The sequence below is a fragment of the Macrobrachium nipponense genome, chromosome 39 (genome assembly GCF_015104395.2).
Source record: "Macrobrachium nipponense isolate FS-2020 chromosome 39, ASM1510439v2, whole genome shotgun sequence".
Taxonomy (NCBI): Eukaryota; Metazoa; Arthropoda; class Malacostraca; order Decapoda; family Palaemonidae; genus Macrobrachium; species Macrobrachium nipponense.
In genome coordinates this window covers 36,466,098-36,493,685 of record NC_061099.1, presented here as the reverse complement: position 1 = coordinate 36,493,685, position 27,588 = coordinate 36,466,098, and the positions used below count along the sequence as shown (strand labels likewise).

Sequence of the window (27,588 nt, the reverse complement as noted above, 5' to 3'; positions counted from 1 at the left end):
TTAATCTTTCCTATTTAATTAGTATATTTTTTCCAGGATGGCTATTAAATTAGTATATTTTTCCAGGATGGGTAACTTGTATTATTTTTTACTTATGCTATTGACACTTCAGTGTTTGTATAAATTGCAGATAAATGTTCAGCATTTTGAGGATTTGTTTTTTTATAATATTAATAATAATATGTAATCTGACAATTACTCAGGCATTGAAAGTGTATCTCTTTTAATTAGCAATGGAATTGAAGAATTTCAAACATTTAAATACAATGTAAATGAAAATAAGTAATGTAATGGCATGTAGGAAGGCCCAGGAAATCATATCAAAATCAGGTAGATGAAGACTTTTAGTCTTATAGGTAGTTTTATAACGATGAGAAAAGTTGTACCTTACCAGTGCATCAGCTTCTGGTCTAACTAACCAAGCTAGTAGTGTATACCAAACACAAGACCTGAACTTCTAGGAATCTATATTCTTAAGTAGATTAACATCATATATCTTTGTACCTAATGATATACCATCCCAGTCAGGGCTCTGCTCTACTTGAATTATTTTCTCACTTAAGTACTGTATATTCTATTTGTGTACTGTGAGGCAGTGGCTTGTCTTGTATACAGTTTGATTTTTAAAAATCCATTGATATCATTTTAAAGCAAAGACCGTTGCATATCCTCTGATCTGCCTCCACCCCTAAGGAGCAAAATAATTTGAGAGTGAAGATGGATCTCACATTCTGATAAAGTGACAAAATCTTTGTTGTTAAATTTTTATGCAGTCCTCCACTTTGTACCTGTGTATCAGACTAATGTAAGGCAAAGCAAAGCTTTGCATGAATAGATGTTTTTTCATTAGTTATGTATGTATTTATATTCATATTCTGGTTGACTTTTGTGAAGATGCAGTTTTAGGTATGCAGAGAAAACTTTAAAGCTTTTACATGACAGGATTTGAGATGCCGGGAAGAAGAGGTACGCCGAGCATTAGTGCAACAAAAGAGAATGGAAGAGCAGTTAAAAAAGAGAGAAGAAGAATTACATCACAGGGAATTGGATTTACTTCAGCGTGAGATTTCAATAGCCATTATTCAACAACAGTCATCTAAACCTACACCAAAGAAACGAAAAGGAAAGTTCAAGAAAAAGTTACTTAACAGAACTCATCAAATATCTGCTCCTTCAGGTAAGTTGTAACATGTTTTTTGATTGAGGATTGTTTACTAGTTAAGTTCAGATTCTATTTTGTTATATAATTTGTTATAAAGTATTTACTATCTGTAGTGGTAATCATAAGATTGTTTTTAACATGAATTATATTGTGAATAGAGGGAGAAGTTATTTGTTCTGTGAAATAAGAGGGAGAAGTTATATGTTGTGTGAAATAAGAGCTGGATTGACATGTAGAAATGTATAAGGCAACAATGTGCTCTGACCACAGAGATGACAGTGTACATAATGGGAGCTGATAAATATTTTATATAATTTGTATTTAGGTTAGGTTTTCATGGGTAAATGAACATAGTAGCTCACTCAGACTGAATTGAAATAGTATTCCTCTTACTTTTGTTTCAAGTTTTACAGGAAAGATTCTGATGCAACTCTTGAAATTTTTATGGCATTGGTACAAAAGAAATAATAATATTGCTGCATATTGGAGCCAGGGAAGTTCCATGCTGAATTTGAAAGTTTTATAAAATTTGTGTTGTCTTAAATTATTATTTTAATTTTTTAATTTTGAATACAATGATTCTCGTGTTTAACTGGATGCTGAGATTTATTTAGATAATGTTTGTGCAAGATGTGCATGATCATGAGTGTCTTGCCCAATTTTGATGTTTTGCTTTGAAGCACTTAGGTGTTGGAATACAATATGTGTAGCACATTATTTTTATGTTTTAAGAACTAGGGAGAGCGCATATTTGGTGAGGAGTTAATGATATAATGGGCATTAAGTATGGTGTATTTAAAACAATTTACAGAGCTTGGTCCAAAGTTATGTTGTTCTTTTGAAGTTGTATTATGTATGCATACATGTGCTGTTGCTGTTTGAATTGTGAGGTTTGTAGGCATCATCTAATAAATCAAAATGATGAGTGTATGATTGCCGTGTTAAGTAGAGAATTTGTAATATTAACTTATTCTTTGGATGCTTTAAAAACACAAAGTATATACATTAACATAGATTGTATATGATCTGATGAAAATGATTGTTTAAAAAAAATTGTTTTGTTTTGTAGATGAAAACTGTTTCCTTACATGAGTCTACTGATTCAGTATTGAAGTTAATGAACAGGTAAAATATTTATCAGACTAAGTGGTTCTACTATAGTGAGCTTTGATCCTCAATATCTGACCCACATCAATTCGGAGCTTTACTGTCAACTTTATTTTCATTTGTCTAATCGTAGGTGTAAGGTGAGAGTTCGTTTAAAAACTTGAAATTTAAAAATGTAATTTGTTCATACAATTAGTCAACCACAAATTTACTTAGGAGGAATGGCAATTAAAAAAGGGAACTTTTTTTTAATGTTGTGTCCCTATGGTAAAAAGAGCGCCATGCCTAGATTGTAGGATCACTCAGGTTATGAGTTAGTCACTGCTATTTGGTAAGGTATGTCCAAGTATGGATTAGACTGGTTAATGTTGGCAGGTTGTCCAGATTGAGAGCTAGGATCAGAATATCGCATTACAAAGCTGTAGTGTATTGAGGGACTTTTAAAAGAAAATGGGAATGTGAACAGGGGGAAGTTTAGGTGAGAAAGCATAGGATAACTTAGTAAATGCTTTTAGCACAAAAGTTGTATTTTTATGAGGTAACCTTTGCTGTATCAAAATTCAGTGCAAATACTTAACTAGGCAACATTTTTTTCTTTTAGTTAGAGGTAGGAGTCTTGATGTTCTGAGAATGGGAATGAGAAGCCAAAGGAATAACAAAGACAGGCTAGAATTTTGGTAGTAAGGATTTTGTGATATAGATTTTTCTTTACTTAGATTTACTTGTGTCACTCTCCATGAAGTTAGTAAATGAAGAGATTGCAAAATATACCATGGAATACCCTGCAATCCAGAGCATCTGTTCTTATAAAGACATGATAAGGAGGAACCCACATGCATGCTTTTTGGAATGCATTATTTGGTCAGTAATTGATGCAGTTCATCAAAACGTTCAGCAGTCAGAAAAGCTGAGAGTTAACAGATTAGTTGACTTGAGGGAAGTTTATTGTGACTGCTGAAGATCTGCCTTTATATTTAATTTGAGGAGTGATCTGAGCAGGGTTAAAAGAAAAAAATCTAAAGTTGGCACTGATGCATGCTCTTACCTCTGGTGATGCAAAGGTCTTCTAGTCTGAGAGATGTGAAAAGAGAAGGGAGGCATTAATTCAGCAAGAGTGGTTATGTACAATTAACCACTTCTCAGTAGCCTTATGTACAGTGAACCACTTCACAATAGCCTTATGCACAAACGACCACTTCACAATAGCCATGACAAAAACTTGTCATAACCAGCCAATCAGAGGCTAGCTCTGGACTGACACTTTTTTTTATTGGCCCTCACCAAACTGACCCTGTTTTTCATTGGCTCCCACATGGAGTCATCAATCCTAGTGCCCAGCATAAAAGCCGGCATCGCACACAAGAGGAGTCATTCCAACACAGAATCTCATTAGAATCAGATGACGTTCCTAGTTGGAACAAAATGTCAGAAGGAAAACCAGAAATGATAGTGGAAGCAGCAGAGGAATAGAACAACTTATCTTCAGCCTTCCAAAAAAAGAAAAAGATAATATCAGAAGAACAGAAAAAGAATATTTTAAACTGAATGGCACTGTAGCAGCAATCAGATTGAATAAAATAATCCTAAATGAAGGGTTATTACCGACATCATGATAACAATAACAATAATTCCACTGTAGGATTTTTTAAGCATTTTACCCACCAGAATTCACATAATGTAAAGAAGAAAAATTGTAAGCATATTAAGTGCATTTGATAGCATTATTGTTTTAATGCTGTACGGCAGATAAACAGTTTTATCATTACAGCATCAAAAGACGTAGGTGATTGAGATTAGAACAATGTAGTAACAAACTTATATTTACATGTTATAATTACTATAAAAAAACTCTCTCTCTCTCTCTCTCTCTCAACTATATACTATATATATATATAACTGATTCACAAAAATATGGAATATGTATGATGAATATATTAATTGAATATATTAATTAAGGCAAATACCACAAAGGAAAGTGAAACCCTGGAGTGGTGCTAGGCCTTTTGACAGTAAGTCGAAAGGCCTAGCACCAATCTGCTATCTCGCTCTCCCTAGTGGCATTTGCCTTATATTATAAGCCTGTTGAAGGTATTTTTCAGTGGTGTCATTTATGATGTTTAATATAGTATACAAAATAGTTAATTAATCTTGAATTAATGTAATTGCAAGCTCCTGAATTGGAATATATTATGTTTTATATTTTTTATTTCATTCTGTTTAATTTGAGTGTTTTTATTACCATTGCAATGGAAAATAGACCACTCCAAATTTGAGAGCGCTGTATTTCGTTGCATGGAGCCCTATATCTGCCGAGTCTAACTTTGTTATCAGAGACTGCTGTAGTTTGTGTTTATGTTAGATATGGTGAGTTATGACCTGTCATCAGAACCATTCAGTCATAGCCAGTAGGCTAAAATTATGCACTATGACTTTATATTAGAAAAAATGCTTAATGAATTATGGCAAATAAGATTACTTTTGTGTTGTTAGAGTTGAATTAGTTTTGAAGAATCTTCTCCTCTCTCATTTTCTCATGATTTATAGTTTCTCCTCTTTGAAGAGGCAGATTTGTTGCAGTCTTCAGTGTTAGAGATCACTATTTCCTTCCCTTGCATTTCGTGTAGTATCTATTGGGACGGGATAGTGAACTGAGTTTTTTTCCCATCTTCGTTTTGGATTAGGTAAAGCCTTCAAATATCCTATTTCATGGTACAATATTTGCAGTAATTATAGAGAATGAAAGTATCCGTTAACCCCTTCTTTACCGAGTGGCTTAACCAAACGTAAACATTGTGTTTACTACCACACCGATTTTTTTCAGTAATTTAATGAATAAATATAAAGTAAATGGGTCATACTTTACATGGCTAGTATAATCATTACTCTTCATGCATGAACTTCTTACTGAAGTATCTCCAGAGAAAGAAGCACAGAAAACAATATTACAAATGGTTTTATACTTGTGTAGAAGAATTTTTACATTTTCACACTTGTATGTCTAAAAAAACAAACATGATTTCTTGATTATATCTTTTTTTCACTTATCATTGTAATAAACAATAGCGTCAGAGCATACAACGCATTTAATTATTACTGCCCAGAAGCGCAAGGCAAAATAACGTACCCTATCTTCCCTTCCACTCGAGTCATCACAAGCGATACCACGAGTGAGTGTTGCCATGTAACTCTTTTCCATCGATTTCAGAGAGAGTTTACACTTTTTTTCCAAATACTAAAGTATTTATCATCTATATAAATGAATATGTGTATGTGTGCACATATGTATACACAGTATATATCCAAACGTCTGAATCTAGGTAGCCATCTAAGCACTCTAATACTGTTTGTTTTGCTCCAAACCTTTCAAACTGAAATTAACGAATCATAAGAGGTGTAGAACTGAGAAGAGGAAGGTTGGTAGTATGTGTGTACCACCTTCGTGTACTCAGTACTACTATGCAATAGTAGTACTCCAAAACAAACTGTTGGTAAAAAAGGGGTTAAGTTAGATACAGCTACAGGAGAATATTCAACTTGGTAATGTTTGTTTGGAGGTACCACAACCTATTCTTAGTACACATAGTGGTCTTTTTGAGTTCTGGGTCAAATTTCAGAGGATGGCATCACTATACATAAATATATTTTAATATTATTTGATTAGGTGGCATAATAGTAATGAAGGTACAGTTTTTGACTAGTATAATCCTGATTTCCATTTATATTATTTATTATTAAATTAATGAATGGCACTTTTGAGCACCTGGGTTGCTGTGGTTGGTGGTGGTGGATTTTCTGTAAGCTGTTGGATATGCCGCCAACGTGTGAGTGAAGGTTTGTTATGTAGACTGTAGCTGTATTACATAATCAGTCACTAACGCTGTAAGACTAATAACCAGATTTGTTTAGTGGATTTTATTTACCGTAGTAGCCAGTGAAATTTCTTTATGTAGGCTGTGGGAAGTTGAATAATTTGTAATTGTTAGTGCTGAGGTAATGATGGAAAGTTTCAAAAGGTAACTTGGTTATATTGACATAAAATTTATGAGAAATCAAATGTATAAATGTCAAATTTGTTAAAAAATGCTCTCATTAAGAATTTCACTGGTTTTTGAAAATATTTAAATTCTCAGGTTTGTTCCCATTAAAATGCAATACTGTATTCTCGCAGTTTCATCCAGCCAAACTAGTTGTTTGTTTGAATTTTGATAATTATGCACATAAGCATGAAATTTTATGCAAGCAGTATTGCCATTTGATGTCAACAAATTATGGTATGTCTGGTGTAGCATAATGGATTTTTGGGGTGGGCAGTTAATTTAAAAATGCATGGTGGCTGTGCCTCAGTGTTCTCCCTCTGCTCTTCTTTAGATTTCCGGCACAACATCACAGTGCAGCCGACCGCCGGTGTTGTTCTTAACCCCTCAAGTCCTGACAGTCCCCCCGGCTCCCCTAACCTGCCTAGACTCAGGGCCATTGCATGTAAGTTACAAGGTGCTTTCTCTGTGTCTTGCTTTCTCACTACTATTACTATTACTCTTTTTTACCTGTCTCTTATGGCTTTTGATAAAGGGAGATATATTTGAGTGAGACAAATTAGTATCCTGAATTTTTTTACATGGTACAGTAGTTATAAATCAGTTTTTTTTTTTTTTTTACCTTAAAACTGTAGAAATTGGAAATTTGGATATTTTTTAATGTTTAATCTGCAGTCAGATTGTTCATGATACAATTTTTGTCTCAACAAGCAATTTTTGAAGGGCACATAATTTTTTTATTTGTCGTGTCAACACAAATAACGGGGAAATTACTTATTTGACTCGGTGATTAGATTACAGTATTAGTACTTTCTGTAAACTTTTGAAATGTATATAGCAATGATTTCATGTTGCAGTTTGAAATGACTTAATGAGTTATAAGTTGATTATAGGAATGATCCTGTTGACTGCTGGGAGAGGTAGCTGTTTTACAGTATTTAATATTTATATTCTATAAGATGTGGTAGCCTGCCAGGATTGGTTGTTACAGATTTAGGTAATAAAGTTTGCAATTAAATAAAAAGACAAATAATATTCATGGCGCAGTGACTATGCATAATTTGTAATCAGTATGTTATTATTGTTAAATGAACATCATTAAAGGTATTACAATAATGTTACATGGTTGCTTATGGCAACACAGATGATTTTTAGCACTGCGGAACTGGACTTTGAAAAGTAATTTTTCAACATTTAAAAGTACTTTATCGGAAACCTAAGAAATTAGCTTCTGTTTCATGATTATTTAGCTGTGTTTGTGGAGTACTTGAATTTTTTATGAATGGATTTTCTTAAATTGGTACAATGTCTCCTCTTTTGTAAATGTCTGTGAATCAGTTTTGTTTTTGTAGAATAGTTATGCTTAGATGCTCATGCATCTTCGTATCATAAACTTTTACATATTTTTATAGTAAAAGAACTGGAGGGAACTGTAATTTGATTTATGAAGGGTATTTCTAAGTAACCTTATGTTTTTATATTTGCATTGTTAGTGGTACAGCATTTTATATTTATTCCTAGGAATAATTTTGTTTTCAGTAGACATACTAGAAAGAATAACAGATGTATTTTGGGATCAGGTGATCTAACTCAAGGTATTTTTGCTTGCTGTGCTACTAGCCTTCACGCTGTTGATAAGGAAAAAAGGACTAAGGATTCGATTCTTGAGGCTTAGAAAACAAAGCTGTGATTTGCAGTGTGGTGTGTGCATTCTTCATGTCCATTGATATTCCTGTGACTGTATTGTTGAATATTAGATGTCTCGCACTTTGTTCTTATGTGGTCTGTAATGTGTTTCCATCCATTTTTATCTTTGATTGTTTCCTGAAGTGCTTTTTCAGCATTGCACTTTGGCTCATCCATATTTGCAGTCATTCAGTACATTTATTTAAGCTGATGTTTTAAAAGGTGAACTTTTTTATAGCTTTCAATTTTTTAAGGTTAGTTTAGTACTGTATTTTGATAGTTTTACAACTTTTAACAAGTAGACTATGTTTATTTTATTCTTTTTCCACATATTGGTTCTGTTTTATTTGTTAGATATCTATCTTAAATACGCAATTACTACATGAAATTGTGATGTAGAAATTTTATGGTACCACACATATAAAAAACCTCCTTATTTTACAGTATATAGCTGCACTGATCAGACCATCCTAGATGAAGTAATTGAAAGTGATGTGGATAAATTGAACTGATGCTTTATTGCTCCTTCAAAGTACTCCCCTCATTAGAGACTTCATTCTTTTGTCTGGTTTTTAAATTTATCATGAAATATTTTTATTTGATATGTTGTGTGAGTGTCCTTGCAACTTTTCTTCTTTCAATTAGTGTCTGAAATCAGTGACCTGTCATAGTGGATTTCATTTTAAAGGGAAAAGCTAAGTCTGGTGAGTAGGGTAACTGGGTGGTAGTCTTCTCAATCCTCACCAGAAACACAGATAAGAGTGACAATTGAACAGGTAAACTGTAATGGAACAGCATCTAAGACTGTGTGTGTATGCTTCAAGCATCTTTATTCTTATTGCCTATTTTGAATACTTTATGGCCTTAAGTAAAACATCCCATGGTACACAATAGTCCATATAGTACTAAGGAAGAACAATTTTGTTTTCCTCCTTTTTTAGCAGAAATTGTAATGAAGATATCAGTGATGTATAATAATCTAACATCTGACAGTGCCTTCATTGGCTTCAGAAAGAAAGATTTTTATATGGTGATCAGAGTATCTTAGAAGAGACAAAAGTGACAAACTGCATACTGATCTTGGGAGAAGCGCGTATTAAACAGCATAGGTTGGTGGTGATAGATTTTAAAATGAGAGGTAGGAAACCCAAGAAGAGAAAGAGAAGATCTAGAATTAAGATTTGGGACCTTAAAGGAGGAAAGGGGAGCAGTTTAGGAGGACTGTGAAAGAGAGACACCTGGAAAGGGCAAACATAGAATTTGGACAGGGTAGTAGAGTGGAAAATATCTGGGTAGACATGAGAGAAATATGTGTGGGGTGGGGGAAGCAGAGGAACTGGTGGGAAGACCCAGCGGATATGGAGTGTCGAGAGGAGAAAAGTAGTGGTGGAATGAAGAGGTGCAAAAATCAATTAAAAGAAAATCAAAAGCATTTATGGACTGGAAAGTAAGGCATGCACAGGGTCCAGAGGTAAGGTAGAGAGAAGAGGAAAGAGGCGAGAAGGAGGGTAGGTATGGGGATTGGAAGGGCAGCAGCGCAGTTGAATTAAAAACTATGAACAAGAGAAAGAGAAAAGGATATCTATAAGATTTCAAACTTTAGGAAAAGGCAGAGACAGGATGTGGGTAAATTAGATGTCATCAAGGATAGTGATGGAAATATACTGTATAGGGAGGAAGACATTAAGAAGAGATGGCGAGAGTATTTTGAACACCTGCTAAATACTGAAAATGAGAGAGAGGAGATGTGGGAAGTAAAGAGGGTGGAAGGACCAGTGAGGAAGATACAGGATACAGAAGGAAAATGAAGAATGGTAAATCAGCAAGTCCATCATAGTTCCAAATTACTAGGTACAGAGGGGGAGAAATGGATGGTGGATTTATTAACAGCTATATGTGAAGAGGAAGAAATGCAAAGGGATTGGGAGGAGAGTCTAATGGTATATATATATACAAGCAGAAGGGAGATGTCTTGGATTGTGGTAACTACAGGGGAATTAACCTAACAGAACATGGATTGAAAGTTTTAGAGAGAGTACTGGATGAGAGATTAAGAGATTGTAAAGATTAGGAAACAACAGTATGGATTCATGAGAGGAAGAGGGATGGTGGATGCCATCTTCATAGTAAGACAGCTACAGGAAAAGAGGCTATTGTGAATTCATAGATCTAGAGAAAGTATCTGTTTGTTTGTATGAAGGAATGCATTAGGAATGGTTTGAGATGATTAGCAGGGTAATTTTTGCTATAGTATTGTAAGGAAATCATGAATTGGGATATATTTCCACTGTCAGCCCAATAGATAGTATTTTACCCATCTCTCAGGGTCTTGGAGTACTATGGAGTACCTGTAAAATAGAATGTTCCTCAATTTGCACCATCAGGAGATTGCAAAAATAGGTCCCAAGAAATCATGAGGTTTTTTCCTGTCTTTCCCAATTCAAACCTTGAATTATATCAATCTCTTTGCAGAAATGATTCTAAAATCAATCTTAATGTTGGCTATGAATCAAGCCTTTAAAGATTTGTACCGAATCTCAGAAAGTTTATCCATCGTTGCACAAAGACACAGTGACTGCTTTGAGTGTCCAATGACCACAGGTTTCTGCCTGTGAATCATTGAGAAATTTTGTAATGCAAATAACAGATGCATTGCTTGCTAAGATTTCAAACTGATAACTTTTCTGAGTGCTTAAGTGTGTCAGATATAAGTATTTCTAAGAAAATTCATTGGTACTTTCCTCTTGAAGCCACTAAAACTTCTCCATGAACTTTATGTTTAGTAAGACATACTAAAGCATGAACCATCAGAGCCATCCTTTGAAAGTTAAAGGTAGCAATGTTGCTACCATTTGAATTTCTTAGCAGCTATCCTCAGTTTGGTTGCTCTAATGATACACCTGGTGAATATTGCTGGCAATGTCAAATAAGGGTACTTAGATGTAACTCCTTGTCTTTTAGGCAAAACATCACTTTACTCTCCAGCTTCTGACTTTCAATCAGGAATGAAAACTTTACTAGTCGATGCAGCAACATTGTTGGTACAGTATATAGGAATAGATTAATGGGAATGAAACACTGGCGAACTCATGTTATGTAACACAAGAATGTTAACAGTTTAGAGACTTCTGTTGAGTTGCAGACACTGTTGGCTTTTACCCCAGGCACACACATTCTGTTGACCATTTTTTCACAGAGCATATGTACTACGTACTTTAAAAAGAGTGCTAGCAAGTATGTATGCCAGCATGTGGACAGTACTAGTTTTTGTCATTTGTTCATTCAAATTATAAATGTAATTTCTTGCTCCCTTGCCTCCTCTTAATGGGTTTGTTTACTATGTTGAGAATTATATAAGTGCCAGATCATTGTTTCTTTAAGAACCACAACGTAGATCTTGCATCCACTGCAGTGCAATGGTTTTTTGTGCCTTTTCTTTATGTTGGTGTCTTGGCATTTGCCCTGAGGCATAACCCAAGACATTACCCAGTTGTGTCTAAGTGTGAAGTTATGCTTCTTTTATCATGTTCTGGTTAATATGAGAATAGTATTCAGGGCCATCTTTCATTATCTTCAGTAAATTGGTTCCAAGCCCAAGTGCAGGTGTGTGAAATCACTGATGATAGCAAACCCTATATGTATGTAATATAGAGATTTTTGTATGATACAAATTTATGTATGCCTGTTTGCTTTTTGAATTTTTCAAACCATCCTCTGCTGGCCTTGAATTCATTAACAGCAGCACTTGTAGTATTGCCTCCAACACTTTGTTACGTATTCTTTCATAAATTCTAGTGTTTTTTTGCCCCATGATGGCTTATTTGCAGTTCCACTCAAATAAAAAAGCTCAAATAACAAAGAACACAAAAGCAGAATGAGTCATGACAAAACATGGGATGCTTTATTTGTGTGGTGGGTACAGGCCTAATCACAAGGTGGGCCCTGGAAGGAGCATTTCCGGGTGTACAAATTCCAAGGAAATGTAGGAAACCCTAGCCAAAATTTCTTTGGAAAAAGTTGACGAAAACCAAATCATATGAAAAATAGGGCATACGAAGTCCGCGGTTTTAATGTAATGTAAATTGGAGGATGTGTGAGTGCAGGAAAAGCAGGCTATCCTTTGTAGCATGGTCCTGAGTCAGACAGTGAGTTTGGACAAACATTTCAGAAATGGGAGTTGTACTAAAGTTATATTTATTTAATTTGCATATTGAAATAATTTAATTTAATTGGTGCAGCCTTCATTGGTAAACAACTGTGTTTACAGCAGTGCAGAACAGAGCCCTAGTTCATTTACCAATATTTGTGTTCATGGTGAACAAAGCCCCTTATGATTTTGAAGAGATATTTTTGTGTTATGTACAGTAGTGACAAATGCTGATAATAGATTACTCAAGATATGTTTTCTGTCTAAATGTTTTAAAACTTCACAGTAGAAGTCAGAATCTTAAAATAATTTTCTATTAATGTTAATTACATGTGAATCCTCCCATTCTGTAATTAGTAGTTAACCCTTCCAAATCTCTATTTACTTGTATTGGAACTGAAAATTGTGTGCACGAGCACATCATTGTTTCATCACTTGCTTAAATTAGCTGATCTTAAGATAGAAATACTAGTAGATATCATTGTAGTACTCCATTCTGTGAAATGATTGTCTTTATTTGCTTTTGATCCCTGATGGTTGCTTGACTTGCAATTAGAAATCAAGCTCCATTGGTTAGTCTACTCTTTCCACAGATACCCACCAATTGCATAGGTTAGGCAAGTGACTTGTTAAACATTCAGTATACAAACAAAATTACTATATAGTGCAGCAGAATTTCTTTATAGTGGAATAAGTCATATCACTGGACCAAAAACTATATCATTTATAGTTTTGAGGTGGTGGTTTTTGAAAAATTATACCTGCATGATCTTGCTGAAAACAGAAATATGGAAAACTATACCTTACAGAGATAGCACATTTTTTCAACCTGTATTATTGTTAATCTTGACACGGAATGGGATTTTTTGTTTTCTTTACTAAAACTTTACTGAAGTATTCTTATCTTTACTAGTACCGTACGCTTTCATACTCATTCCTTTCGTATAGCTTTTTTACAAGCTCCACTAGTTTGAACAATTGGTTTGTATTTACAAAAGCAAAATTTAATTGAAGAAAGATGTATTCTCAGCAATGCATTACGTATACAATAATTTAATTCTTCGTGATATCACAGTAGACCTTATAAGGATTTTAGGCTGTTGGGGCAAAGTGGGTTATAAACTTAGGAAGGAAAACAGATCTTTCTTTGGCTTTTTTTTTTTATAGTGTCTAGTGTTATATGTTTAATTTTCATCCTCTTCAACAGTCTTTGGATCTTTTGTTATCATTAATATAATTCATGAGCAATGTCCAGCCACAGACACCAATTACATACTGTAGATTTCATGCAGGGTCGGCCTGAGCCTTTATGAGACACCTAAGCAGGATTATCTCTACACTTACTGATTTCTTTACATTTCACATATAATTACACTTGTTATTTATTGGTGTTATGTCATTCTTGGAGTGTGTTTAGATTAAGAATTATACTTTTAATGAGATATTTTATAGAATTAGATATTGGAGTGTAATCTGTGCACCAATATCTTTTATTGAATCTTTGTTGTCTTAAGTAAGTGGCAAATTTTTATTAAATTTGTATGATTGGCGGCAACTTTCAAAGTTGTTGAAGAATTGGACATTATCCTATACTAGAATTAGCTAGCAATATTTCCGTAAAACTTAGTACTGGAGTTACCAAAATTATTGAAAGTTTGAAATATTAATGAATACAATTACCTTTTTTAGATTGCAATTTTATTTGAAATTATAGGAGAGGTAAAAGATACTTTAATTCTGCAGTAGTATTGGTTTATTGTAAATCTTGGATATCAAAAATTGTTGATTGTTATACATAAGAGTATGGGTTAGCACATTTGATATTTCTGAAAGTTTGCTTTTATAGTTATATTTTGAAAGTAGGGCTTCTTAGATTGGAGAATTTTTCAGTAGTCTCATGATGAAAACATAAGGTGAATTTCTTATGAGTAATTCAATATCATAAATAGCTATTTACCGTGTGACTTACAAACTTACTTAAATCAGTCAAGTGATTTTTTCAGTCTTGCGTCTTGAATTTAATGACAATTCTGTGTATACATTCATAATTTTTTTTATGATATATCTTGAAAATATATTTTAAAAATTTGGTGTAAATTGTAGTGTAAATGTCATTGCTTTTAAGTTCAAACCTTTGGTTTGCATAAATGTGAGTATTCATTCCATGTATATAGTGATAAGGTAACATTGCACTTTTCTTCACTGTTTAGGAAATATTTTCTTCCTTCATGACTTACTTTCACAGAATTATAATATTCATAGTTAAAGGGCATGATTGTTGCCTGTTTCCAGGTATAGCACAGTTGAAATCCATATACGTACTGTATTTGAGAGTTAGCTGTTGACAGTACAGATGCAGTTAAACCTTACCCTTAATGATTTACTGTAATTCAGTTTTTGAGGTCAATCTTGTACAGCTCTTATTAATCACTGTATCACATACAGTATTTTGAAAACAAAGTTGCTATAAGTTCTCCCTAATTGAGTACAATATTCAGTCCCACCATGTTGAATTAGTATATAAGATCGTTTAGATGTCTACAGGGTTTCATTGTGTAGCATTATTATTCCATTTAGAAAAGCAGTCCTTGTATTAGAAGAAGACAAGTCATTTTTGACAATTCATTCATTTTGGCTCCGTTTTTCATTTGGTAGAAACACTTTTTACATATAAACTTTAATATGTTCATCCTGTTGTTGAAGCTAATTGTAACCAAAGAAGGTTCATTTTCAATCAGTGAGGTTTAAATAATTTGTTGTGTGTGTTTTAACCGTAGTATGTAGCTGTTAATTGCATTAAGAGCAGTTTGGCAAAATGATCTGTGAAATGTAATGTTTATGTGTCCAGATATATATTTTTTGTGTTCAGCAGTGCATAAACAAAGCTCTTCCCAACTTGGTTTGCATCTAACAAGATTGTTATTAGTTTGGGTAGAATGAATTTCATGCTAGATTACTGATGTTAGTGTTATTTTAAAGCTGAACATCTTTACACTATTTTGTAATACAGTATATGTTCAAAACAGCAGGATAGTAAAAATAAAAATGAAAAGTCAAAAGGATAAATTGAAGTTACCTAACAACAAAATTTTCACACATTACAGTAAATAGATAAATAAATATTAGTCAGGTATAAATTACTATTGATGCCATTTGAATTTATTTATGCTCCAGACAGCTCTGAAAAATTGATTTTTAGGAGTATTTAGTTAATATAGTTGTTTACCTTGGCTGTCACACTGTCAGACAAATAAAAATTTAGTTTATTCTTACAGAGCTATGTGTAGTTGTTTTTTTATACTAGGATACTTGTTTTGATATAGGTTTGTAGCTGAATAGTCATACTTTACTAAATTTAATATATTAAAAAAAACAGGAATGAACACAATAGGTCAAAGTGATAAACATTTCAGTATTAATGCTGTATATAATTATGTAATATTTGTAAAAAAATTAAGTATAGACATGATTTTACGTGATGCAAAACTATCATAAGTTGTACTGTTAATAAGTTTAGCTTTGTATTAGAGGTATTTATTTAAGCCATTTTGCATTAAAGAATACCACCATTTTTGACAGTAAGGGTACACTTGTACTTATTATATTGTCTAGCACTTTTTGATATGTACTATATATCAGATGTTACAAATGCATAATGCATATATACCTAGTTAATTATTTAATTGGTATGGTAGTTTTGACTTTTTTTTTTTAGAAGTGAATAGGGATTCATAAAAGAGTAAAAGATGAAAATTGTTATTGGCTTAGGGATATTTCTGTGTTTCACTTCTTGATACATTTTAAGAGAATTTCTGGAATGAAACTAGAATCTACAATGAACCCTCTTCATCTAATACATTGACTGCTTATCATCCCAGCAGGTTAAACTACATTAAAGAATTGAAATGCTCCATGTGAAATCCATGTAGAGAAAGATTTAAATGTCTGTAAAACTTTATCCCCTGTCACCTTACAGTAAGACCATTTGCAATGTCTGGAAGGGCATCGTTATACAGTCCTTTGTTCCCCATCATCTTACAGTAATACAACATTTGAAATGGCTGGTGGAACTAAATTGTTATCTAGGCCTCCGTTCCCCTACGCCTAACATGAGGACAAGTACGTGAGTGGTCTCAGGGGTTGATCTTGTGTAAGCTCCTCTATTGTGACTACCTTTCATCTTGAGCTCTAGTTAGTCTAGCTGCGTCAATACACCTGTCCAAGCACCATCTTCATAACAATATAAAATAGTTAAATATTACACTTAAACCAGTCATCTCCTCACACATATTTGCATGCTAGAATGCTCTTGGCCTTTTTGGAGCTTGTTATTGGATATCTTACTACAGTGTATTTTTCTTTATAGTTGTTTAAAAGAGGCAATGACATTACCTATAATGCAAGTTGAAAGGTCAATTTTCTTTGATTAGTCTTCTACGGTTATTCCTAACTTATAACTTATTGGTACAGGCAGTCAGTTTCTATGGGTTAGCACTTGAACCAAAAATCCTTACAGAAGGGCAAAGCAGTTTACAGCTTTACCACAAGTTCAAAACCCAATGGCCTAAGTCATCTGCCCAAACAACACTTCTGTTCAGCTGAACCTATACACATGCCATCTTTGGGCAAGTTGGTCTTAGCCTATTTTTTGCTTATTTGTTTTGGAAAAGCTTTCTATAGCCAGTTTTGTTTGCCTGCTTTTGTCATATGGTTATTTCTAGTTCTAATGCCATTCCACAGATGAGTAATAGTAATTTTGGGCCTTTCTACTGGCCTTTGTTCCACTACTTCTATAACTACTGAACTTCTATAACTATTGCTTTTCAGAGCAGCTGTTCCTCATCCTTTCTCAATAAGTGTCCAGACTTCTTTTGAGATGTTAATATTCCATGATCACACTTTTTCAAAATCTTATTTTCCTTTTAGTGCCCATGTTGCTACACAGAATATTACACAGAATACCCATTGTAAGTCTTGGCACACTCTACTAATGGGACATTTTCATTTACCAGTAGCCTGGCAATCTTTTTTTCCATTTCATTATTGCTGGAGTCACTCTCATTCTTATTGTTCTGTCCATTCCTCCGTCATTGTCCAGTGTCTCCAAGGTAACAGAAATGCACATCTCTTGTAAGGCCTGTCTATCTATTACAGCTGGGTTCTCATCTGCCCATTTGCCTATATAATACAATGTAGTGTCTGAAAATCTCTTGCTCATTGTATTTCAAGATGTGGGAGCAACCATTTCATAAACCGTTGTTAAAGATTCCACACTTATGTTCTCAAAGGAGGCAGTGCCTAAATGTAGTTATCAGGTCTCCAGGCATGCCACATAAACTTAATGTCTGTTGAAACAGCCTTACAGACATTCCATTTGGGTGGTAAATGCTCTCAAATTGTTATACACTGTATAGAAGTGTAGAACTTTCTTATAATCTTCAGTCTTAAAGTTGCATGTTTATGACACACTGTGCCAATTTCCATTACACAAAGTTGCATGTTTATGACATTGTGCCAAATTCCTTTACACAAAGTTGCATGGTTATGACACATTGGGCCAATTTCCATTACACAAAGTTGCATGGTTATGACACATTGTGCCAATTTCCATTACACCCACTGTAAAAGTGGAATTGAGGTTCTGTTTCTCATTTTATTTATGTCTAGTTTGATACTTTCCACTAAAACATGTTATGGAAGTCAAAATTATATTGACTTAATTTTTCATTTGCAACGTCATGCATCCAAGAGAGGATATAGTACAGGATATGAAACCTAAATTCCTCAGTGGATGCTGTACATTGTATGTTTTATGCCTTCTTAAGTGCTTTAAGGCAGATGACTGAGCTCATTGTATTTTGGACACAAGATACAGTTCTTCTTTTCATGTTTCAAGTGTCCAGAATATGCCCCCTGGATACAAGAGCTTCTACAAGGAAACTGACTAACTTAATGCAATAGAAATTATTTTTTATGACTCAAAAGCTTTATTTGGTAAATATTTGATTTTTGAAGCATTAAAGGTTTAGTAGATTTTATAGATGTTCAGCTTTGAAATTTTTTAAATGTTTAGTAGACCCAATTATTAAATTCCAAACTTATGTTCCTAGGAATGGAATGAATTTTAACACTAAAAAAATATTAGTATTTTAATAATGGATATATCTTTAGGGTTGTGCTGTTATTACTCGTATTTTGCTGTACGCTTGAGGTTTAAATTTTTTCACTTATTCATCAAGGTTCACTTACTCCTTAGGGAAGGAGTAAAATAGTATGGGTTGTATATGACAGCCAGGCACTTATAGCCTTGGTATTTCATCTTTTGCGGTAGCATTAAAATATGTGCTCTATATTCCATATAAACAGATAAGGTAGAAATATAATGTAAGATTAATTTATGTTTTCAATACAGCATCATAATAATTACTACATTTTCCCTGATTACAGATATTCAGTGGTCTGTTAGGAGTCTCAGTCATTTTATATTCTGCTTTTAGTGTTTTATCAAATAAATTTAATGGTATTGTTATTCAACTGTCTTAGGAGATAATGTAAGTAAAGGTGTAGTGTGAAAACCAAATTTATATATATTGTGTTACACTATTCCTATATTTTATTTATATAAATTTTTTCATATTTTGTGTAGAATAATATTGCCCCTGATTTCTGTTGTGTCCATACAAAAGTAAGACCTATTTGGTGATGATATACTGTGTCAAGTGATGGCCCATTAATATAGCTGTCATTCTGGTACTCATATCATTGCTTGAAAACAAAATGAAAGAAGTCCTGAAGTAATTCATGGCATGTAAGCTTGTATTTGAGCTCAGTGAAATTAATTTCCTTTTTTTTTTAAGTTAATTATGCCTCGCGTACCATTGCTATGAAAATATTTCACAGCATGTTTTAAATGTTTGTTTTTTGTACAAAGTAATTTTTTTTATTGTAAACGTGCTTTTTTTTTTTTTTTTAGGTTTTCTTTAGAATTTTTAGTTGTCACTTTTGTATTTTAAAAGATTGGAGCCAAACTGTTTGTTTTGACCACATACCTGCAGCTCTCTTGCCTCTGCAGAATCTATCATACACGCAACTGTAGGCTAGCTCTGTATTTTTATTTTCTAGTTTCAAACGCTTTTGTTTTTAGATACCTAATGTTTATGGCCCTTGATAGAGATAGAGAGTGTCTTTAAAGGTTTGCATGTATTCCTCAAAGGTTGGCTTATTTTTATTTGTAGTGGGTATCAACCAATGGCATGGTAATGCAAATTTCCCCCACACACTTGTAGTATATATATAAGTCATTGTTATCATTAACTTGCAAAGCAAGCTTTCATAAATTAACCTGTCAAAATATGAGTAAAATAATGTAAAGACCTCATTATGCATTTAACCTTACAAAGGGAAAATCTAACACAACATTATTAATGATGATGATGCTATATGTAAAAAAAGCTCATGGTTGGAGTGCTGTGGGAATGATGTATTACAAATAAATGACATGTTAGGTTGGAAATAATAGATATCAGTAGGCAGGATGGTTGTGGCATGTAAGGAGAAGGATGAAAAATGTTAGAATGGTAATAGATTTGCATTTTTTAAAACAAAAACGAAACCATTTCTTTATAATGAACCAGCCTGTAGTCAGCACCAATCTCCAGACACTACAAAAAAAAGTTCCTCTTTTTATGGATCCAAGTATGCATCCAGGTGCCTTAGCACCCCATGTGGTGAAAACTGGTCTGTGTGATTACTTTCTGTAAAGAAATACATTTTATATAAATAGGTATAAGAAAAGAGTTCTATTTATTTTAGGGCAAACCCATTACTACTTTGTAGTGATCTAAATAGGGGCAAGGAAAGTTTGAAACTTTTCAGTAACTGTTTTATGAGTTTTATTAATGCTATTGAGAATTCACATTTTATATACTTCCACTCACACCCCTCGCCCTATATAGAGCACCTTCCTGATCCAGCAAAATCTGACAGATAGATGCCCCACCCTCTTTTAAGGCTTATGTAAACTATTGCAGTTCTGGAAATGGTGACATTAGTAACACTCCAACCAGAAGATTTTCTGAATCATGCCACCAACTGAGGTCATGTAGAGCTTCTCAAGAAACTCTTACAGCATGATTTTGGGAGGTGATGAGGGTGTCCTATTATTATTTAATTGTATTCATAGTGATTTCATTTGAAAACAACAGTGAAGTATTAATTTCTTTAGAGAAATGAGATGTCCCACTACCTAAGCCCTAACTGAACAAGGAAAGCTAGAACAGACTGGAATTCATGCAATAAGGAGTGAAACCTTTTAATCTTGTCCTGGGTCAGATGGTGTATTTGCATCTATCCCAAGATATATTGCTTTATTGAATGAATTTAGGTTTGTGACTTGCCCCAGGTAGCAGCCAGGCCCAGATGCTATCAGATTGAGAAAGTACTATATCAAATGTATTTGTGAAAATCTGGAGCAAAGTAGGGCACAAAGAAATGCCAGTGGGTCTGTCGCGAGCCTGAAGCAAAGAGTTCTGAAAAAAATCTTGTCATACTATTACTACTTGCTTAGTAATAAGTAGAGCATTTCAATTCACAAGGGATCTTATAATCTAAGGTGGATTGAAACGTAAATAACCAAAGCATAGCCTCAGTTCTACACTACGGCACCCAGATTTCTATACTCATTTTAATTGCGTTGTGTATATTAATGAGTACGTAAATGACACCAACTTACTGTAATTGTGAATGATGGATTCGTTATCGTGAATGATGAATTCGCTATCCCTAGCCTAGATGGTTTGAGATCCAGCGCTAGCATGGTCTTCCTTTCACCATTCTCATCCAAAGAACTTTATAGGAAACACCTCCCTATCATTAGATATGCATATCCTAAAAAGGAATTTCCCCAAATGAACTTTAAGGTAGGAATACTTGAGTGATTAAGGCACGAAGATCCTGATGACTTCTCAGAGATCGCTGGACTAGGTCTTGTTCATATGACCACTTGATTAAGCTAACATGACTCGACTATCGGAGCTGTGACTAGGCTAACTCTCACGACCACGACTGACTAACAACAACGTTTGGCCAACTGGCAAACAACAAACAACCGATGGCTGGTACTATAGGCAGCTCTCGGTTAACAGCGGTGTCAGTTAACGGCTATCCGGTTTCACTGTGCTTGTCTAGCTACGCTGTTAACTGGATTTTCGGAGCTGCTCTCTGGTTAGCAGCACCGATATCTGGTTAACAGTGCGAATTTCTAGTTAACAGCAGCACCAATCTCTGTTTAACAGCACCGATATTTGGTTAGCGGCGCTGTTAAGCAGATTTTTAGTGCTCTTATCGCTGATTTTCGGTTAGCAGCAACGGCTGGGAAGGAAACCCCCGCTGTTAACCAAGGGCTGCCTATAATTAAGAGTGATTACAATTACACGTATACTTAAAAACTAATGCATGAAATAATTAAACAATGCTTTTTCCTAACTAAAACACAAATACAACAAAACAATGTCTTCCTTTCATACAACAAGCATTTCCACTTATGTAAATACGGAAAAACACTACAACTTGGGGCAAAGTACAACCTCTCTTGCTGAAGTTTCGATACATACCGTGAGAATAGTAGGAGGAATATCTTCAAGGAATTGTGAATGAAGACTTGAAAGAAGCTTTTTGCAAGTCAGTGAACATAAGAAGTACTATTCACTTTGGATGCATTAATGAACTGAAGCCATTGTCTTGGACCTTGTGGGCTACTAAAAGCTTACTTATGAAGCCATTTTCTGTATTATTGACCTAGTTTCACTGTCAGATGCAAGGAATGTATCTAAACTCTGCATGATACTGATATTAGACTATGGATACCAGTAATGGTAAGTGGTAATCTTCTCTCAGGGTTGTTATTAACAGTAATTCAGCAGCTTGGAGACAGACTACCATGATGCAACCTTTGGGGTGATCAGGAACTCTACATCGTATACTCCTTGCAACTGTAAAATTTCAAATTTGGCTCGGCCAGCACAAGAGTAAATCCTTCCAGTATCTAGATATCATCCACTAACACTATTCGTTTGTCTAATAGGGCCTAAACATTTCTTTGATGTTCCACTTTTCCCAAACCTCCACTTTCAAATTTTATTCTTTTCTTCCTTTCTTCAAATCGTCAGCTGAAAACCTTTTACGTACAAAATCAACAGACTAAAAACCCAATAGGGCTCCAAAGGGAAAGCAGTAGGCTGAGAGAGACAAATAGGAAAAGGTGATTAATTAATAAATCTGAGGGAATACAAAATAAAAACTGGTGCATCTATATTCAGGAGACGCATCAGCATTAAGCAGGAATGAATTTGCTCCACTAAAATATAAGGGGATCAGGTGATTCCATATCTGTCCTAAGCATCCTATAAACTATTCCACATTGTAGTTGTAGCCAAGATTAAACTTCCAGCAAACTTGAGTGTAGTATTAAACCTGATACTGGAAAATGGCACACTGTTTGTAGCAGCAGCCTGCCTAGAGTTGCCAGCAAGAGCAGCTAGTTCAGGTCAGGAAGAGTGCATGTTTGTTGTTGTAGTACATTTTATGCAACAAACATAATGAACACACTTTAGGTCTATGCATAGGTCAAGTTGGCAAAATAAGTGATTTTCTAACATAACTCCATCCAAGAGTGTGAGATGAGAGTCAGCACCTGAAGAGCACTGGAGAGCAGTACTCCAAACAAAGAAAAAGAAAAAAGTTAAAGCACTTAATTAAGTTAAGTATATCTTAGTTTAACCAGACCACTGAGCTGATTTACAGCTCTCCTATGGCTGGCGCGAGGGATTAGATATTTTTACGTGGCTAGGAACCAATTGGTCACCTAGCAATGGGACCTACAGCTTATTGTGGGATCCGAACCATACTATATAGAGAAATGAACTTCTATCACCAGAAAGAAATTTCTCTGATTCCGCGTTGGCCAAGCCAGGAATCGAACCTCGGACCACCGGATTGGCAGCCCAGCTCGAAAACCACTCAGCCAGGGAGGAACTAAAGCACTTAATGATTTGGGTATGTGACTGGAGAGTCTTCCCAATCTTGCTGCTTAAGCTTTTCTAGACAATTTTATGTTTGGTTCAAAGAAAATATACTTCTCCATGATTTGCAGATATTATCAGGTCTTCTTTCTTTGGTGACTTCTTCACATGTCCTACTCAGAACTGATGCCTCTTCATAACATATAAGGGATTAAATGCTTGCAAAGTAATTTCTTTTTAAATTGGGCCTTAACTTTCATGGATGACTTGTTAATGTTCATGTCTGCCAAAGTTTTCAGCAAAGTGTTTCATTTATCAACTAAATCATGGATACCAGAATTATTATTAGTCTGTGGAGGGTCTAGGCAGTGTCTAAAAGTCTTTTGTTTTTCAGTCTTTACCTTTTTATTTTATACTTCAAGTGCCTGGGCAGACAGGAAAGCTTTTGTTTTTCTAGGATTATTATATATAGATCCATGCTCATTAAGTTGGCAGGATCCTACTGCTAACACCTTTGTCACTCCATGTGGTCTTCATTATCCATTCTTAGAATTGTATAGATCTCGCATTTAAATTTATCTGAATGTACCTGACTTACAAATTGCATTGCACTAAGTTGAGGTTTTGAACATTTTTTCTCTGCTTATGCATGACATACCATTTTATGAGGTCAACTGTGCTGCACTTTTTTTTCTTTGGGCAGCGCTGATTAGAACTACATACTATCTAAATATCTTGCCATAATTCAGTATGTTTCCTCTTCACATTTACCATCATCCACACAAAAATCACTTGACACACTTACAGTTTTTTAAATGGGTAACTTTGTCTTAATTCTCATCTTACCCATCTTTACTAAAATTTCCAACTTTCACTGTCTCAGCTTTGATGACATACTACCAAACCAGCAATTCCAAGCTTTACACATGAATTCTGACTTTACCTACATAAATGTAGTTGTATAGTTGCTATTCCTTCCTAATGGTGTCTTTCAATTTGGAAGCTCCTCTTCACTCAATCTACCTTTTTTGTTTAGTATATGTGATTTTAGTGAGGCAGTTTTATATATCATACAAACAAATTGCCATATGTAGAGGTTTCTTTTCCATCCTCTGATTAGGTGTAAATGTACTAAGAATAAGGGGTTAATCTGAGAAAGATGCATAAAGTAGTGGTGATCACATCATGCTTGAGGTGCATCTTCCACCCTCCTGAGGGTCAAAGTTGTCACTGTGGCAAGCTGTTTTGCAGCGGTTTTAATACCAAAGAAAGAAATTATAATGAGGCAATTGTTTGTCCTATATTTGCAAAATGGGAAATTTGTTTGTAAATTTTTATCCTGCTATGTATTTATTATAATGAACAGTGGATGTTTTGAGCAATCTTTATCTTTGTGCTTTGATGCTGTAAGTTGAGCAGCTGTTATTGCCATTATTTTTAAAGTGTAATTATTTTGTGAAGGTGATTAACATTGCTCTACAGCAATGTGAAGTTGTATAAGAAATGCTAATGATGCTCTTCAGTAAATAGCAAATATTACATATCAGCATGGAACTGGGAGGATTATTTTGAATAAATCTTTGCCACAGTTCATTTCATGTTTTTAACAGGTTCAAACTTTTTGCTGTTTTACTTTAATTTCATGAGGTTACTTAGCTTCACAACATTGTATCGTAGTGTCAGATCTTCTGAATGTGAATAGAAAGCTCTCCAATCAATGAACTATTTCTGCATGGAATTCTTTGGTATTGAAGTGCTACATGGCAGCTATTGTAGTCAAGGACTCATAGTGGGATAATGCTTGCAGTGTACTTTATGGGATGGTTCTTTCTTCATCAGTTTCTTATGGTCTCTTCCCTGCTGGCTGTCCACCCTCTTTAACTCAGCCTTGCTCCAATTTTCAATTCTCATTTAAGAAGAAATTCATTTGGGGAAGCCTTACAAGTTAGACTATGGTCTCTATTGAATAATAATAATAGTAATAATACTAATAATAATAATAATAGTATGTAGTTGTGTATTCGTGAAATATTCTCGTATCAGCACATACTGTAACAATAGGGATTAATATTGTTGCAGTTACATAATAATACAAATAATAAGATATTTTTTGTAAATATGAACAAAACATATATCTTTCATGACTACTAGGTGTTATTGTGAAAAATGCATTCATAAGTTACATCAATTTGTTTGAATAAAGTGATGCATTGCCCCTTTTTAGAGCAGCACAGTTTATGTATGCACGAATCTAATGCTCGTTTTCTTTTTCCCTTTAGTATGCCCACTAGAAAACCTGCCATGTCCTCGTAGCATACTGTGTAATATTTTAGAATACCACAGTAAGTGTAGGTCCAGCTATTTTGTGATCAAACTCCTGTATGTTTTAATTATATGCATGAACTTTTATTATGTTGAATTGGGTTTAGTTTCAACACAATTTAAAGCTATTTATTTCTCTGGTTGCAAACATACACTAGTATTTTATGCACAAAGTAGATATATATGCATTGCATAGGTGCAGGTGAAATTTTTTCTTGAATTAGTTTTTATCAGTTATAGCACCCATTCTTAGAGCTTATTGATACAATTTTTTGTCTTTATGAAGTTTATTTGACTATGATTGCTTGTGTTTTGGTTTCTTAAGTTGAAGTTTAGTGTAGCAGTGGCTGATTCATAATGGATTCTTTCCCTTTCAGTAGTTAAGCAGCATAGTACAGTGCTGCATTACTTATACTTCCTGTTGTTCTGTTCCTTCCAAAAAGTTGTATGGGTTGGGTCTTTGGTTTATTGTCATTATATAGTAAATGAAATGAGGGACTTGAAGCAAAAAATAAAAGATTAGGTACATGTAGAGCCACGGAGATGATGCACAGACCCAGCCTGTTGATAGCAGTGGTCTTGTTTACTTCTTTTTTTTGTTTTTTTGCCAACATTTGTGTTAGCTCAGTCACTGATGTGGTGATCAATTTCATTTGAATCAAGTTTATATTTATCGCTAGCAAGTAGGTCAAGTGGAATATAACTTTTTCATATTCATTCTTTGGGAATTGAATGGCACATGGATTTTGAAAAGTTAAAAGTTAGTGTCTCTCCTTCAGATATTTGGTGTTATAACTGTTGCTAAAGTGGGACACTAAATACTTAATAGGAATGAGTGTAGAATTAATTTTGCATAACAGCTCATGGAACCTGGGATTCATAGGACTTCGTTAGCATAGATTATAGTATTTGGGTTATAAATTCCTTCAGTTTTATTATGATGATGATGATTGGTGTTATTATTACAAGTATATAATTATTATTATTCCACCCTGTGGTAGGGGTATAAAAATACTACCACTGTAGGTCCTTTGCGTCGTAAAAGGCGACTAACAGGACAGCTGCTGCCTTGCAGTTGGACTTTTTAGTTAAAGGTGAGGCCCACTGCCAGTAGCTGTGGTTGATGACAGCAAGGGCATGCAGTCGTAAAAACCCCTTTGCCAAATAATAAACTATGCCTGATGTTGTAAGGAAAGGTGCATCAGGCAACTGACCCCTTAGTGTAGGGATAACGGTGGGAAAGAACTAGCCCAAAAAGCCTTTTACTGGGATATTATTGACAATGTAGATGCTGATGGTCTGCAGGACAGATATCTAGCGCTAATTTTAGGGAGGTGCTAATGAAATTTCCCTATTGAACAATATAGCTGAGGGATGTCGAACTAACAGAATTTATCCAGGTCATGTGTTTAAATAATTACCATTTTTAGGGAAATGATAATCACCACTTACAGCAATATGATAGATGGTAAAAATATACTAGGTATGGTTACAGGTGTGAAATGAAATTAGGCTATAATTAATGAATGAATGGTTATTGTCTGTGAAATTTTACAGCATTGATAATGTGGTGTAAACAAGTTATGATGTAGGAAAAACCTGTTTTTGGTAGTTGTCGTTGAGTCCTCAAGGAGTTACCTTTACATGGTCTAACCAGAGCTCTATGGTGACCAGACTAATGTCTAAGAATTCTCTTTTAGCTGGTCTTGTGGCTGGATATCATGTCAAACATTATAACAAGTGATAGAGTATAAATGGACTCTGGATAAGAGGGCACTTTCTCTTATCCTCAGCGAATGCTAAACCCTGGCCATGGTAACTGGGAAGAGACCATCTTAAGGGGTGACAGTCTGTTAGCACTAGTACAATTATTGGTGTCATCCCTCAACTCATAATGAAACTAGATGCACCAGTGCAAGGTACAGCTAGTTTAATATATTAACATATAAGGAGGAAAATTTATAGCCCACAACAAACATCCATGAATATCATATGAAATTGGTACTGTATTACAAATGTGAAATCTTGACATCTGATTGTGTAGCAAAAGCAAACATGGCCAATATACCTTACCTAGAAATATTGCAATAATATGATACCATTGTAATTCTA

The 27,588-nt window shown here is 34.4% G+C and overlaps 1 protein-coding gene across 1 annotated transcript in view; it reads left to right on the top strand.

The window, feature by feature from the left end:
• LOC135210301 (mitogen-activated protein kinase kinase kinase 9-like) overlaps positions 1 to 27,588 on the top strand; it is a 172,276-nt gene that overhangs the window by 121,921 nt on the left and 22,767 nt on the right. Inside the window, 3 exon segments of the mRNA XM_064243184.1 lie at positions 943 to 1,177; positions 6,638 to 6,748; positions 25,434 to 25,496. Coding sequence (XP_064099254.1) covers positions 943 to 1,177; positions 6,638 to 6,748; positions 25,434 to 25,496 — 409 coding nt within the window.